The following is a 17,407-nucleotide window of genomic DNA, read 5'->3' on the forward strand; positions in this document are numbered from 1 at the left end:
TCTTTGTTTTTTGCAGTGTAGTTACCTTGTTTCACCTTATTTGACAATATTTTCTATAGATCAGTAAAAAAAACAACCCATTTATGTATTGTAATTTGACCTTTCATCATAGCAAAATGTGAAATAATCCAAAGGGCGATATGTACTTCCTGAAGGCACTGCACACTGTGGTTCTTTATTAAAAGGATATGTAATCCTCAGTGGGATATGTAAATTATATTTTCATAATGCCTCCACATGATTGTCACTTTGACATTGCATCACTATTTGCTATTTAGTGCATTTTTAATGTCGCTTTGTGCATTCAACCTCTGTCCCACTATGGGCTTACTGAGGATCTACCCTTAACCCTCATGGCAGCATACATAGCCTTTTCTTTTTGTTTTATGGGATAAGAATACCTGATGAAGACCATTGGAAGTCAAAACATCGTTGGCACCATTATATTTATTTTAGTAGTATTGTTTGCACATTTTCCTTTTTTCATCATAAAACTTACTTCATATCCCTGCACCTGTGGCTGGATGATTAAACACATTTGGTTTAATCTGCACTCATTATTTGTCTTTTGATTGATTTTCAGTTGAGAAATTTTAAAGACTTGCTACAGTGACTCAAATATTAGGCCTAAGGTAAAATTTGAATATTAGTCTTATATTATTGTCTCAAGCTCTATATTGTATTACTGTGGAGTTTAATGTTGATGGTAATGTCATACATGTTATCAGAGCTGAATGTGTATGCACATCTATATTACTGATATGCATCAGTTTATTGTATAAAGAAAGTATGTATAAGAATGTCTGCTAAATGTCTGTTGAACAAATAAATGGAATATAAGGTAGTGACAATCCCATATCCTGGCTGCATTTGTGCTATAATATAGTGTACCCTGTTCCACCTTTACACCCAAGAAACAAAAAATCAAAGGCATAACAGCTATATTTCAATTAAATTTACTTCCTTTCTGTGTCCTAAATCATCTCTTGAATTTGACATTAACTTTATCTAATTTTTTATTTCAAATATTTTCAGATAGATTTAACAAATATCATATAATCTATATGATGTAATTAATTTGAAGCATATCTAAACCATACACCTACATTAGCAATAGTATTCTTTCCAGTGAAAACATTATCTGTTTGATGTACAACTTACATAATGACATGTAATTGTATGATAAAAAATATAGATTTGACAATTGTGTTTTCCCATAACCATAATCAGATAACCAGTCACCTTTTTCCTAATGTAGATGCATGATCACCTGGGATGTCACAATAATCATGCTTTGTTTGTAAGCCTGATTTATCCACTTGAAACCATGCCTCTCTAATGTGTATATGTGTATATGTAAAAAAAAAAAATCTAATGACAATCCCTATGGTATTATTTTCCTTTAATATATTATTGGTTAAACCTTTATTAGAAGACTGCCTCACTGCTCCAAATTGGATTTCTGCTCAGAACATGTAAATACTCCTTTGGCCATTACAGGCTCTTCCATTCAGCTCTGTAATCAAGTATGCAGGGAACCTGGAGACCCCAATATCTCAGAGTTAATTGTCTAAGCGCAACGCTCCGACAGGCAGATTGTAAAGTACATAGGCAAATGTGTAATAAATGCAGACTTTAGAGGCGCGCAAAAGAATGTCAGCTCCAATAAAATTAAACAAATGATGTGCATTAACTTTGCTTTTTTTTGCAAGCTCTACTGTACAGTAAGATAACTGTTGTAGAATGTCATTTTCAAGGACATACTGTTCTCTGCTACAGGTAAGCCAGATATTTGGCCAAAGGTAATACAGGTAGCAAAAGGAAGTAGCCCAACGTGATTCATGCAAGCTAAATGAAAGAGAAATGAATAGGTACTCAACAGCCAGACGGTCAAACTACAGAGAAGTACTCTTTACCACTTCACAGGGACTAAACAGGGGAGATTGAGGTTTCAATGTCAATGACATCTTTCTTAGAGTCACTAATTTGTTGTTTTTTTCCTACTCCTTTAATGTATCAACTAATATGTCATGTTACTACTATTCAAGCCTCCAGTCCTCTGAGAGTGCAGACACAGGCTGCAACAAGTCTGGAGACCATCTGGATTCTGCCACATGTGGAACCCATATCTTGACCACTGTGATTGGCGTAAGTTATCATGTCCTAAAACTTCTGAATTGCTGAAATGCTGGAACTGGGTCCTCAGGCCTATGCCAGCTGAACCCGTAACAAATTTTAGATCTGAGTTTCTCACAAGTAAACCTTTTTTTTTTCTCACAGACAGAAACGTAATGTAAATGTTCCCTAATGTTCTTGCAATGGTTTCTGTTGTTGGGTTAGTTTCTAACATTTGAGAACATAATCAGCTCTTACCTCAAATTGGGGCTTATTGAGAATTTTCTGGGATGGGCCTTTTCCCTCATTAACTTATAACATTTCTATGCATGACAGGCATTATGACATTTTCAGCATGGTAATATAGGCAGCACATGCAGTTTCATTGCTGCTGTGCAATTTAAGGGAATGGCCTGGCATTGAAAGTTTGCATGCTGACAGGTGCAGTGGATTCATCAAATGGCTTAAAAACCGGAACATATTTTCTGAAATGCGTTATGGCTCCTGTTGTACCAGAGATGTCGCATTAGCGTCTGTCGTGAATTGACATTTACTATGAACAATTCCTCTCATGAACAGCTATGTGAAGCCATTAGGATGGTATAAAAATAAATTGTGCATGCATTTGCATGGTGGACTACATTACAAACCTCAGGATACCTTCTTCCTGTCCCCCCCTCCTATAATTATATCTTCTAGCCCCCCCAAACCAACATAAGGAATTTCTCTCATGAATGCACACCATTACAGTGTATAGTTTATAATATAGATATATTTTATTAGAAATAAGACACATTCATTTGTGCTCTGAAAACTGTACAATAACAAAGAGAACCTGTGGAAATAAAAAAGGGGACAGGGGGATGGGGAAGTCCAGACAAATACATTTAAGTTTGAGGGAGAGGTGGGAAGGGAGGTGTGGCGGGGGTGGGAGGTGCTGAGGTGGGGGCGGAGGTTGATACAGACAGTGATATAAACACACACCATTACATTAGTTACAGAACACTGTTAATAGTCCAGTAACCCAATAGGGTGAGGGTATTCAGTAAACAAAAAAAAAGCACGGTATAAAGATATTTATAGGCTAAAATTCATTCTGTGTAACTTTATTTAAATAATTACAATACTGTACAACATGACTCTCCTTTAGGAGCCTTGTGCTTTCTCTGTGTGTGCAACCAAAACTCAGACTATTGAATCACAGTTTCTGAAGTTTCATATATATACTGTATATATTTATAATATATAATTATTTTTTTCATTTTTCATCCACATATATATATATATATATATATGAGGAACTCATAGCCTTACAACCTTACAACTGACCATAACAAATGTATCAAGCCTGCTTGTACATCAAGCAACCGTCATTCTATATGTACCACGCCCTGTTTGGTGCTGGCACTAAGGCTGGGAAGGCAGCATTGTCTTCTAACGACTCGGGTTGGCACTGCCATGCTGCCCTGCTACCCCCCCTCCCCTCCCCTCCCAAACATATTTCTGAGGTGGAGGCTGTGTTATCAACGCCTGCAAAAACAGCAAGGCAAAGTGTGAGTCTACGTGTGGCTCAGACGTGGATGGGAAGCTGCGTAACAGCCTGCTCTCCCCATCTCTTCTGTTTCTCTCCTGTGCCATCACACTCTCAGCAGTGCCATGACTGACACCCAACCAATCAAAACACTGATCCAGAGTTTGGGCAGTGTCTAATCACTGGGGCCCACCAGAGCCACTTGTCCCTGCATCCACAGTGTTGCACCCAGGAGGATTCTGAATTCCAGGGATGCTGTTTGACCTTGACACCCACCCTGGCGTCTTCCTATCTGCTTAAGCTGTCTACTCCCTCTGGAGTGCTTTCTTTATACCAGAGAAATTTGATGATATGTATGCAAGGATGTGGACTAGGGGTTATGGGTGTTTGTGTGTCTGTGAGTGTGTGTGTGGTAGGGTAATGATAATAATAATAATAATAATAATAATAATAATAATAATAATAACAACTTTACTAGTTGCATGAAAATGTGAGTTTATATGATTGCTTACAAAATAAAGATTGCTTTGCGGTTGTCTGTGATGCCAGAGTTCCAAATTCAGAACCGGGCAAGCCCACTGTGACCAACTTTTTCCTACTTTGAAGAGTTTAAAGGCATGGTAGATTTCTTTCGATTCTGACACGCTCTTTTTGTCTGATTTGCTGCTTGTAATAAAAATAAACAAATAAAATAGAAAATGATTAAATCTACTATAAGATTAAAAACCAAGTCTCAGAGCATTCCGTCACTGTGGAGGGAGTTCAGCGGATCGTTGCTTCAGATGTTATTTTGCATGGCTGAGAGAGTAGGCCTCTATCGGTCACTGTTCTTTGGCCAGTCTTTCCAAATGGGAAACCTGGAGTGTCCGTGTGAGTTCAAAGATGAAAGCCCAGCAGGAATACATCCCCTTCCAGAGCTCAGAGAGAAAAGTGCAGAAAATCCATATTGAACATCAGACAAAAACCGGACCTCCTCATGCCAAAGTCTGGCAAAGTTAGTTTTGATATTTTTAATATTCCTTTCCACAGCATTAGAAATGTTTTTTGTTCGTTTCTTTTCATTTCTGTCCGTGTCAGGAAAAGGAAATTCCTGCATAAAACAGAAAGGGGGACTAAAGGAAAACAAAGCGACTTCCTGTCCTGCTCATTCTGCACTCAGGTTCGAGGACATTGGCTCTGTGTCCCACTCGTCATCGTTTTGCTCTTTCTCCGCCGCTCACTCGCTTTTTAATACTTTCTCCCGGCAAGTTTGTTCTTTTCAGACCAAAGTGAAATGCAGAGAAGACTGTGACGGAAGCTCTCATTGGTGGGGAGGGACATGGGGGTCATGTCCACTCACACCTCCGTCTGCAGGTCGATGATCTCCTGCCCCACCAAAGGGATGGTGGCGCCAGCTTTCTCCCACTCCACCGTCTTCAGCTCCAGAGGCGAGGCCTGCACAGGCTCCAGGTCTTTGCGCACCCATGAGGGGGGTGAGTGCGTCTTTCGGATGCCCTCCCAGGCCCGTTTGCTAGGTGTCTGCTGTTTGTCCTGCGGATGGAGAAGTGAGTGAGTAAGAACAAGCAGGATGCTGGGACGCTGACACACATTCAAGACGAAGAATGCATTTATTTTCACTTTGCATGAAGTGCACGCTTTCAAAGCAATGTGTCCAGAGAAAGAAAGTGAGACATGGGGAGGGACACAAATAGATGGACTGGTATAGAGCGAGGAAGAAAAAGACAGGGACAGACAGAGAGGGAAATAAAGAAAGACCAGGAAGAGAAAGTAAGACAGAAAGAGAGAAGGGAAATAACATACATTCAGGAGGGAAAGAGAGAAAGACAGACAGAGAAGCAGAAATAAAGAGAGAGAGGGACAGAGGAAGGGGAGGGGGGAGAGGTAAGACAATGAAAGGGGGGAAGAGACACTCACACTGAGGTTTGTTTTGTCACTGCCCCCTGAGGACACACTCCATCTCTTCACAGACTGCAGAGAAAATAAAAAGAAAAACAGTGACTAATTCCATCACTTCATTACACCACGTCTTTCTAATCGGCTAGTCGGAGTGTGCAGAGACGTCATTATCTGTATCTGTATCTGTTCAACCAACAAAATTATCTGTCTGTGTATCTGTATTCGGATAGAAGACCGGAAGTGGGCATGGTTTATACCGGAAGTCACGTTAAATCAGGCAAACGTTGTATTTTCTAACCTAATATTCATTGGCAATGCAACTGTTGTGCCTTCAAAGCATCAAATTGATTTAATATTGGCATATAAATAATTATGAAATATATTTCCACATCCTCATACTGTACTTTTCATATCTCTCTCTCTCTTTTTATTTTTAACTAAACTAAGTTTTATGAACTGTCTGAACCTATGGTCATTCTAGCAGTACGCTCCAGGAAACAAGCTTTTAAACAATATATGATTCAACCAGGTCAGTTTTAAAACCACAGAGGCATTTAATCATAAAAGATGCTATCATATGCTTTGTGTACTTGACGGTGGTGTTATATTATCATCTAAATTAAATATTTATAACAATCATTTACCTTTAGTTTATTCATTTTATGAAGCTATAGAAGTTATAGAAGCAAAATATCGAAAAATATCAAAATTGGCATATGGAACCAAAAAAAAAAAAATTGTTTTTGATGGTGGTGCCTCCCCTTAAACTGCTTTAGAATGCTGGATTTTGTAGCGCATTGATTTTAGAACTGTTAGGAAAGACCGAGGTGTCCCTTTACTGAGAAATAACTTGTTGCCAGGTAAAAAAATAAAAATAAAAAATAAAAAAAACCTGGACCGGATTTAAAAAAAAACTGGACTGGAAGAAAAAAAAAACCTGAACTGGAATAAAGAAAAAACTGGACTGGAAGAAAAAAAAAACCTGGACTGGAATGAAGAAAAAACTGGACTGGAAGAAAAAAAAAACCTGGACTGGAATAAATAAAAAAAGTGGACTGGAAGAAAAAAAAAACCTGGACTGGAATTTGAAAAAAAATGGACTGGAAGAAAAAAAAACCTGGACTGGATTTTCAAAAAAAACTGGACTGGAAGAAAAAAAAACCTGGACTGGAATTACAAAAAAAACTGGACTGGAAGAAAAAAAAAACCTGGACTGGAATAAAAAAAAACTGGACTGGATGAAAAAAAAAAAAACTGGACTGGAAGAAAAAAAACTAAAAAAAAAAAAAAAGGTTTTGCATTACCTTGCAACGTTTGACATTCACGACAGTTACACGCAGGCTACCTTTCCGTGCAACTCTCGCAATTCATTTTACCCTGGCTCTACATTTTGGACGGTGCAGTGGCATGCGCCCTTTTGTAATGTCTAATGTTGATAAAAACGGAATGTCATTGCTTGCAGTGATTTGTTAACGTTGTTTTGTTAAGGGTGTTATGTAAGGAATAAACACAACGGGCTGTCCCGTTATCGGAAATTATACAACGGCTTGGCTGAATACTTGATACTGATTGGTTTAATGGTGGACATAATTTCTCAGTAAAGGGACACCTAGGCCTTTTCACAGTTCTAAAATCAATGCGCTACAAAATCCAGCATTCTAAAGCAGTTTAAACAGCAACATTATTCTTTCGCTTTTGAATTGTTGTTACATCCACTCCCCTTTTCAATGTCCAATTTCACAATTGATGGCAACGTTGAATCACATTTCTAGTTACTGTTGCTAGCTTTATTTACGCATACTGCAAAACAGAATCGTCCCTTATTTGGACAATAGAATAGGCGTTGATTTAACTCATGGCTACGGGACGCATTTTCATCCATATTTTTGTGAACGATTGCATTTATAGTAACCACTGTTTCAATAGTCAGTCAGCTAGCTAGCTAGCCGGGACAGCAAGCATGCCATGAGACCATTTTGACCTAAAACCAAAAATTTTAATATAGGCTAGGTAACAAGTGAGGCCAAAGCTATTGTAGCAAGACAATGCTCTATCAAGAAACTGCTCGTAGGCAGTTCGAAACTCAATGAAACTTTATTGAAGAACAAAATAGGAAGTAAGGCAATCCTCAGATTCAGACTTCGCCATAGAGAACAGCAGAGAAGCCCCCCTGTAGCCTACAGCACTGCTGGTTCGCTCAGGGTAACACATAGCTATTTATATTTATTCCGCCTTGTTTTTTTAAAACTAAACTTAAAGCAACAAACACAATTCAGCTAGCACAAGAACACATATTTACACACGATAAATTCACTTTTTCCACATATTTACAATTCGCAGTCCCACAGGAACTATTTACAAAAGTCCGCGTGCCGTGCATTCTGGGAGCTGCCGGCAAAGCCTGCCGAAACAGCCCCCGGACGTCACACTATCATAAAGCTAGTTGGCATTCAAAACCCGTTTCAGAGGGTTTTCCAGTAACGGGACAGTCGGTCGTGGTTTATTCCTTACATGTACGACAGGGGTGGTGCGGCCGAGGCGAAGCTAAGGGTCGCTTAACCATGCCCCGAAGCACACTATTTTACAATAATGGGACAGCCCGGAGAGGTTTATTCCACTTATACAATGGGTTACCAACAATGATTATAGCTATATGGTTACTTTTATATTTATTGATTTTTATAGATTTAATCAGCTGAAAGTTAAATATTCTTCCGCGGGCGTTTGGGCATATTATTTTACCGTTGTCAAGCAAAACTCTGGTTGGTAGTTCTATTTGGACCGTCGTTATGCAAAAACTCTGGTTGGTAGTTCTATTTGCACTGTTGTTAAGCAAAAACCTCTGATCGTTAATTTTATGAAAACGATGATTCTATCAAGAAAAAATAGTTCCTTCTCGTTTTATACCATACAATTAGTTTATACCATGTATACCATACATTTTTTGTCATTACATTATTTAATAAAACTGCATGAAACCATAAGTCATTCAAATTCATCTCCCTAGCACGGTCTTGCTTTTTAAATGGTGTGGTTGCGCAGTGTAGACGTAACGTCTTTCTAAGACCCTCTGAAACGGGTTTTGAATGCGAGCTCGCTTTATGATAGTTCGCCATCACGAGGCAGCTGCTATGTGCCGGAGTTCCAGATACTCTCTCTCTCTGCCCGCGTAACGTTAGATAGAGGCTATGAGAACTCGACATGGAGCTGACTTTTTTTCCCCCCCGAATCCAAATAATAACGAGCAACTTCAGGTAGAAGAAATATCTGTTTCCATCGCATTATTTGTGCTTTCCCGAATACAGTATTCAGATTTGGATACATCCCTACTGGCTAGTGAATGTTATTTCGGGCTAGGTGTTTTTGTTGCAGACCACTGTGCAGAATGAAATGTAAATAAAACAACCCTTTGTGTTTTGCAAGCTACAAAATACAAAAAATATAATAGATCTGTGAGAAGCTTTCTGGTCATCTGTGTGTCCATCTGTCTATCTCTCACCTTTCCGTCCACAGGTGGTGAATCTCTGTCAGAATGCTGCAGCTTTCGGTTCAAGTCCTGGAACATGTCTTGATGACGCTTCCGCGTGTGCATGATCTTCTACACAGGAAAAAAAAAAGAAAAAACATGTCAGTCAAGGACTGCAACTCACTGTTACAAGCTAATTTACAATCACTTCTGTCAATAATATTTGAACTAGAGAAACAAAAAAAAGCCATTTACTGGTTATCAACTCATATTTATGTCACAATAGGTACTTACTGATTGAATTTAGTAAAAACCAGAGCACTTAAACGTGGCCTTAACTAATTTAAATATTGCCATTACTTTTTGTAAGACAGTGGAATACAGAGAGATAACTGGGTACAGTAACGGTAAAGATGCACTAAAAAAGGAAAAACTGTGGGGGTGGAAAAAAATTACCTCAAAGTCTAATTCTGCGTAGCGGGATTTTCGTCTCTGCAAAGAACAAGAAAAGAGAAAATAAGAGGTCAGTGGGGTAGTATGTTCAGTGAATTAGTTCAAAACACTGAAACCCCTAGAAGTAATTCTGAGTGCAAAAATGTCCTGTGGAACCCACCTCGGCTCTGCATGCACGCACGTACACACGCACACACACACACGCACACACACACACACACACACTACACTGGGCCTATTAGACAAATGGCACCATTAATATTTAAAATAACTCTACCCTCAATCTTGTTTGCACCCCTTTTGCCATGGCTGCCTATTTTACTATTTCCCCATTACATCGACACATGAATCATGAATACAGAGATACAGAGAAGGAAAATTGAAGTATGATATTAACCCTCTGTAAATCAATAAATAACGCCCGGGCAAACTGACTTTCCTTGTTTTGGTTTTATTTGTTTATATTTGCTTCTTGGCCTGTGTTCAGACTAAACAGCTTGAGACTGAATGACCTTTAGCTCTCCTGTCTGCGAGATTCTGATGAAGGATTAACCTTTGGGCTGGTTGGCTGCTATACCCAGACAATTTGGAAGGAGGTTATTCAGATACAGTCCTGCAGCACTGCCTTGTGGGTAAATTTTCAGCCCTGAAGACAAGAATGCATAACTCAACCCCCACAGGGTCACCTGACCTATAATAGACATAGCCACTAGCGCGTCAATGTGGTCGTTGGCCCATGCTGAAGGTATCAGTACAAACTGACCTTTATAAAGAGCTTGTTATCTTTTGCTGAGTAAGGCAAGGCAGCCTTGTTTCGGAACCTCTCGCTGCGGTAGTGAATGTCACAGGGTCTGGATCTGTGTTTCTGACGGCCAAACGCACTGTGTACCCCTGATCAATACCACTTGTCTGACCTTAATGCAATGGGCTCTCGGCAGAGGAAAAGGCTATAAATAGCTTCTAATATAGTTCTAATTATAATATGAATAATTCCTAAAACCCAACTGTATTGGTATATTTATAGAAGATGTTTATTTAATGTAAAAGCGCAAATGTTCATGTTGGGATATTTTATGACACACTGTATTTTTCTGTTATGCTCTGAGCAATAATAATCCACTTGACTACTGACAATGTTAACAATTTATCAGCTAATCTTCATTAATTATCCTCCAGCTCTCCTTATGTAGTCTACACACTGAAGAAATCAGCACACGGCATGAATCTCTGTTCTCCACCCACTTTCCTATCTGCAAATTCATTCACCTCCCCTCCCACCCAAGACGATCATTATCCTATGAAAAATGCACAACTGTAATGAACATATTAAAACTGCTTAATTCAACATTTTTTCCCCTGTCTCTTTTTTCTTCTCCTCCAGGCGAATGCTGTTGTGTGCAAACTGCAGCCGTAGCGCCCCCCCCCCCCCCCAAACCGTATTTCTCTGCTAAAATTAGATGGACTGAAGCGCTTTGCCTCTAGCAGACATGGTATCACTCCATCAGTGTTTTAATGAGGAGCACAGGAGGGTCCTTTTACCCTGCTACAAAAAGCAACTTCCAAATGGTAGCAGTTAGCACTACTGCATGGGGGGTGAACTACGAGACGTATAGGGTCACCCATCTGGTAAGAGCGACCCCTCAAATGCTCCCCAAAAAAAAAAAAAAACACTACTGACTCAGCCAGATGCCCTGTCACATGTACAGGGTAATGAAGCTGCATAACCCACAATGCACTGAGACAGATTGCACCATCATAACTGGCTCATCCCAGATGAATGCTAGGAAATAAGCAGCCATGAAGATAAGTTTAAAAAAAAAAGAAAAGCAGAACAAAAAAACAATTGCACTGTGCATACACCTTCCCAGAGTCTCAAATTAGAAACCAGAATGAGTTGACCTTGGGATGAATAAAAAATGAGGGAGAGTCATAGGGAGAGGGGTATTGTAAAGGTGCAAAGACATTGAGGGTGTACAAATTCATTGACAGGAAACACAAATGAGCCTTGATGCCAAGAACAATGAAGGGCTAAGCCTCTCTCTCTCTCTCTCTCTCTCTCTCTCTGCGTCAGATTATGTCTGCTCATCAAAATGCTATCATTGCCACCTCATTGGTACCCCTCCACTCCCACATCCCTCCACCTTCTGATGAAAGACCCTAACGAAGCCTATTGCCAGAGTGTTCTAACGAGCCGCCACTTAGGCGAAAGCCTTGTTGGAACAGCGATAAATAATTCAGAGGACGTATCCTCTTAATTAAAGCTGTCCGGCTGGCGACTCCTGCCAAGCCCTCCATCTCAAACTACCAATTCCCCCCCCCCCCCCCCCACACACACACACCCACCCCCCGCCACACACACACACACACACACACACACACACACATACACACACCAAACCACTCTGCCAGCATTTCATTTCATATGCCCTGCAGAACAGCACAAACTCGTTTAGTGCATGTAATTGGGGGGTGGGGGGTAAGGGTAATTAAATGAACTTAGCATAGTTTGGGGGGAAAGCAAAAAAAAACCCACAATGCCATCTGCTATAGCCAATTCCACAGTTGATTGCACGAATGCAGTGCCTGTGCGACTCCTTGGCTGGACCTTGTTACTCATTTCTCTGGACAACAGAATGTAAATAAAATAGTTATGCTGTGCTGAGCTTTCTTTAAAATAAAAACAAAAATTGAGTTCAGTTGAAGCACTCATGGGGAAGTATGTCATTTATGCGATCCATACTCTTGTCACACAAACAAAACATGGTAATGTTTCCTTTGGTTGCAAGCTTTTCCACGAAGCCAAATCAGGTTCCAAAGCAAGCAGGGTAAACAGTGATGTGATGAGGAGATGAGGACATTTCTAGTTCGGCTCTCACACCGATTTCAGCACTTTCAAACCAATATGTGCTCTTTTGGATGTCAGCCATATTAAGGAGTGTTTGACGACTCCACAGTAGACTATGGGAAGCTCATATCCCCAGCCTGTATTCTTTAATCAAGCTAACTTCTTTAATCAAGGGGGAAAATGTAGTACAGAAAGCCATTTAAAATTATTATTTCATTGCAGGAACAACAGTGCCAGAGCAGGGACGAATAGCTTCTTTACTGTGTCAGATAAGAGCAAGCAACATTGTTATCCAGATATCTCCAAAAAAGCATGCAAGACATTTGCAGATGCAACAGAACACAAATAACCTTTGATTTTCCTCTTACAGGTTCTAAAATATACACTGTTTGACCTTCAATGTGGTTGACTGAAAAATAAATTCCAGATTGTTGATATGCACCTCATTCCAGGTTTGTGAAATACGAGTTATAAATAACCGACTTCTCATCGGAAGCAATCAATCATCTGCCCCACCCCCCACCCCGCCTCCTTCCCGCCATCCATTTCCTAGAAGCCACTCTTACCTCTAAGGAGCTCATGGAGAGGGTGGAGACCGTCTCGCTCTTAGACATCATGCCGGAGTTCCCCGAGTCGCCGGCTTCACACAAGCTGTTGGTCATCTGTGACTCGCTGGAGATGTTCTGCAGGTTCTGGACAGGCGAGTCCCGCTCGGAGCAGGACACGCTGACCCGGTCGGCTGGCAGGGTCTTGAGGCCGAAGCCCGGGACAGGCTCGCTGGTGGGGTTGCTGAGGTGGATGAGACGGGTCTGGGGCAGCTGCTCAATGCTGATGTTGTACTTGGCTGGATCGTCTTTCGGCTTGCCACGCAGCGTGGACGTGTTGTTGGGCAGGAGGACGTAGCTGCTCCCGTCGGGGGCTCCAGCCTCGGCCTGGCCACGGGTCAGATCAGAGTCCAGCTGCTTGAACAGCTCCCCGTCGCAGATGTAGATGGACTTCCCACCGGACAGTTCCCCGCCGGCACCCCCGCCGGGCTTCTCCCTCTTCAGCGTGAGGGTGTGGCTGGCATAATCGGCCACATTCTGCAGGTGCACCTTGGTCATGCTGGCCGGCAGGGTGTTGAAGTTGGAGCCCTTCTGGAGGGTCAGCTGCTGGGGAGGCATCTTCTCCTCACCCTGCAAGGACGATCGCTTCAGGGTGCCTGTAAGACAAGAGGGTGACGGGTCATGAAAAATCGAAAGTTTTACATAAAAAGAATGTATTTACTTTCTAAACAGGGATTTATAAAGTAATTTGCAGGAGAACCTTATTATGAGAGCCACATATGAGGGAGGCACCAGCCGACCACCTCAACCCAGTATCAGTACAAACCTAACCTGTCTATAGCCGACTCAGTGCACCAGACAGCAACTAGTGGATTTAATTTCATTTGTAATTTAGTTTTATCAGTAAATTTGATTTGCCCTCTTATTCTAGCATTTAGTGAATTTGATTTCATTGATTTTGTTATCTCTACAGTGTCCTGTTCCAAGGGCTATATTGTTGTTATTGTGTTTTGGAAGCAGACACTGAAATATAAAAATGTCCAGTATTTTATATCCGTATGTGGGGGAAATAAAAAGACTTGATACTTCTGTGAAATTACTGTAGCAGCGTGTTATATCAGAATGACACAATTTGATTTTAATCGATTTCAGCCAATATCAAATTGTCACAGACTGTGGTAGCTCTGGATGTCAAAATACACATTTTCAAGCAAACAGTGTCAAGCTCTTTATGAAATGATGATGGACAGACTTTTTCACTACTTCGCATGGAATCATTTCATAAATCTCATATTTCTCTTTCCAGGCCGACAGATGCTGGCTAAGTTCGGGCACGAGATGTTGTCTGATTTCAAGCGCGAGACAATAATAAAATTCGGCTCCTGAAGGATATCAAAGGACGCCTGCATCCTCTCTCGAGCCAGTGCGAGCTGTTTAATTAAATACAGACCAAGGATTTCAGTCGACGGCTGAGACAGATGCATTCCGCATATCACAGGGCCCGTCACCACAACCAATCAAATTTTCGTCTCATTGAACTGAACTGCATTATGCCCTTGTAATGTGTGACATCTTTTTCTTCATGTCTAAATAATGTCCTTTATTCCCAAAGGGAGCAGATCCTAATGTTTTGAGCTGTGGCACAATTAAATCAACACACTCATAAGCCATTTGTTTGTGCTACTAACTCAAGATGAAAGCTTAGGTATGTGAGGATTGTGCAGTCATAGTGCAGTAATGCAGTGTTCCTGGCTAGAGGAGAAGAAGGGATGGGACTCACAGTAAAATAGCAAAGTCTCACAGATGCACATAGATACACATGGACAGAGGCACTCACCTGATCTGCAAGCAATGTCAACATCTTTCTCGAAGTCAGTCTACATAGGGGAAAAATTAAATGAAATATTTTGAGCAACAGGATTGGGATACTGCTCAAAACATTCACATGAAAATAAAAATATAAAAATATTTATCAGTTAGGTCAGATTTATCAGGGTCAGATAGTCTTTTGATTCCCACATGGTACATACCATGAGCTGGGCATGCCCGTTTTGGAAAGAGCTGCCTGAATCTCCATTCCCATCCTCCTGTCGGTCAACCACCCGGCACTTAACTGCCTCCTGAACCTTAGAACAGCACACACAAACACAGAGGTCAAATATGTGTTATATATAAAATGTTGATAAACATACAGTAAGTGGCATGACTTCACAACTTAAACCAGTAGTGTGACCCCTCCTCCTGTAGAGGTCTCTGTAGAGGTCATTGTAGAGTTATGCTGATGGTCTTTTTAGTGACCTAATCTGTGTTTGTGGGTATGATATGTGAGTGTTGAGGGCCTCGGAATTGGAGATACATTTTAAAAAAATAAGTTTTGATGTGGTACCTCTCGTCGAAGGATGCAGTGCACCATGACAATAACGAAGCCCTCCAATGAGTCGAAAACAGCGAACAGGATCTGGAAGAGGGCCGAGCGGCGGTCGGTGATGGCCAGCACGGCGGACATCCACGTGAGGGCCAGGAGGGGTAGAACCACACAGGAGCTCCACAGCGATGCCCTGCAGGACAGAAGGGAAAGCCTGGTAAGTTGAAGCAATCACAGGTCTTCTTGCAGGCCAGCAAAAAGGGCAAGACTACACAGCTCTCTATGCAAACAGCCTACTTTGAAGCTTGTCTTTTCATCCAACTACTTTTCTCAAACACTAGATCGAGGTGTCTCTAAAGCAATGACTAATCAATTAGCTAGGATTTTACTTTCTCATCTTTTTTATGCACACATCTGCCAATATTTTAACAATTTCTGTGACCATCATCCTGATGTATACGCGCAATTTTATTCATTGTTAAAATGAGAACATGCACTGTGTAGTTGCCCTGTTTGTTTCAGTCAATTATCCCATATATCTATATATAAATATAGATACATAGATCATTATTTGATTACAGTAAATACAAATACATACATACGTACATACATATATATATGCTTAATCCACATATATTGATATGCACGTATAGGCAGTATGCACATAGTACATCAATAAAACAGAACAGAAAAAAATGGGAACAAGAGCCACAGAAGAGAGAAGGAAGGAGGGAAAAGCAGGAGATGAAGCAGGGAAAGCAAAACAGAAAGCAGGAGGCAAACAGAAAAATGAAAGGAGCAGGAACAGGGCTATGAATACAGAGGACTGTTCTCCCCAATAGGATGTTTCTACAGGAAATGTCCAGAAACTTCTCTCCTCCCTCTATCCCTCCCGGTCTCCTCTCTCTCTCTGCCTTTCCACCGCTGGCTTTTTCTCAATCATGTCTCTTTCTTTAGCCCTTTTTTGCTTGTTTACTAACCCTTCCCTCTCTCTACCCCTACCCCTCTTTCTCCCTTCCTCTCTCCTCCTACCAAACCACCCCCCCACCCCACCCACACTCCCAGGGTAGACACTTTACACACACATACACACACACACACTTAGTCATAGAAGTGCCTCGAGAATAAATCAAAGGACTGATAAATCAACATTTATCCCAGTGTCTGGCTCACTTAATCGGACCCCAGCCATTTCATCACCTAATGTGGATGGATAATAGGCGCCATTCATAGTAAATTCTCCTAAATTACAGCACATGGCTTGATATATCAATCAAAGGAACATGATCCCACGGATGGGTAGAGATGACCTAATACCTGTTACTAGTAGGTTATCTTTCTTTATGCAGTTGCCTGCTGTTATTGATGTATTTTTTTATAAGTATTGGGCTCTCTTTTTCTATGTGTATCACATTCAAAAACTCTACAGCACTGACAAACATGCTGCTTTTGACTATGAGTATTTCATGGCCTTAAAAGTAAAAAAATTAAACATACACATACTGTACACACACAACATTTTTCTCCTTTAATATCTGTCAATCTGCATGTCCCATACAAGCAAATGTAACACTAAAAATAGATATATATCATATATCATTTTCCTGACAGGACTTCCCAGATTAAAATAATAATAACAATACAGGGAACAAGAGCATGTCACTTTATTGCAAAGGCGCAGTACGAAGGTTACACAGTGCATTATTTAACAGGGTAGTGATTAATTTCAATTGTGATTTGTAAGCTCTTTACCATGGGCAGTTAGATCAGTGGAAATGCACTGCATTTGCAGTTGTAATAAATAGCCATTCACAGCCAAGTATCTCATGCTATTCATGAAAGGACAGGGTTTATGATGGAGAGCAAAGAGGCATCATTTTAACAAGCGTTTAATAGCCTCTGCCCATACACTGCTGCCATCCGATCCCTATGACTGAGATAAGTGAACTATCAAGGTTAAACTAACAAGAAGTGACATGAAAGGAAAAAAAGCATGAGATATCTCATTCTTTTGTGGCCAGTAACACTGTGGATAATTCCAAAATTAAGTCCAAAATGGCCCTGACAAAACTGTAAAAACCAGCCTAACTAGAAACGTGAAGCAGTACAGGACTGTATCTTTACAATGGGACAAAAATTATAATCAATTTTCTTGGCCTCTGCCACCCAGTATCTAAGCGTCTGTAGGAAG

General features: G+C 40.7%; 1 protein-coding gene across 4 annotated transcripts in view; it reads right to left on the minus strand.

Annotated features, from left to right (window-relative positions):
- Nucleotides 1-3,382: 3,382 nt before the first annotated feature.
- adgrb1a (adhesion G protein-coupled receptor B1a) overlaps nucleotides 3,383-17,407 on the minus strand; it is an 81,444-nt gene continuing 67,419 nt past the window's right edge. For all 4 annotated transcript variants that reach the window (XM_035393088.1, XM_035393074.1, XM_035393081.1 and 1 more), the window contains 8 exons: nucleotides 15,238-15,409; nucleotides 14,882-14,977; nucleotides 14,689-14,728; nucleotides 12,873-13,507; nucleotides 9,465-9,500; nucleotides 9,042-9,140; nucleotides 5,561-5,614; nucleotides 3,383-5,176 (listed from right to left, as the gene is read on the minus strand). In XM_035393088.1, the coding sequence (XP_035248979.1) occupies nucleotides 4,982-5,176; nucleotides 5,561-5,614; nucleotides 9,042-9,140; nucleotides 9,465-9,500; nucleotides 12,873-13,507; nucleotides 14,689-14,728; nucleotides 14,882-14,977; nucleotides 15,238-15,409 (1,327 nt within the window). In that variant the 3' untranslated portion in view covers nucleotides 3,383-4,981. The remainder of the gene's footprint in view (nucleotides 5,177-5,560; nucleotides 5,615-9,041; nucleotides 9,141-9,464; nucleotides 9,501-12,872; nucleotides 13,508-14,688; nucleotides 14,729-14,881; nucleotides 14,978-15,237; nucleotides 15,410-17,407) is intronic.

Source organism: Anguilla anguilla, chromosome 1 (genome assembly GCF_013347855.1).
Source record: "Anguilla anguilla isolate fAngAng1 chromosome 1, fAngAng1.pri, whole genome shotgun sequence".
Taxonomy (NCBI): domain Eukaryota; kingdom Metazoa; phylum Chordata; class Actinopteri; order Anguilliformes; family Anguillidae; genus Anguilla; species Anguilla anguilla.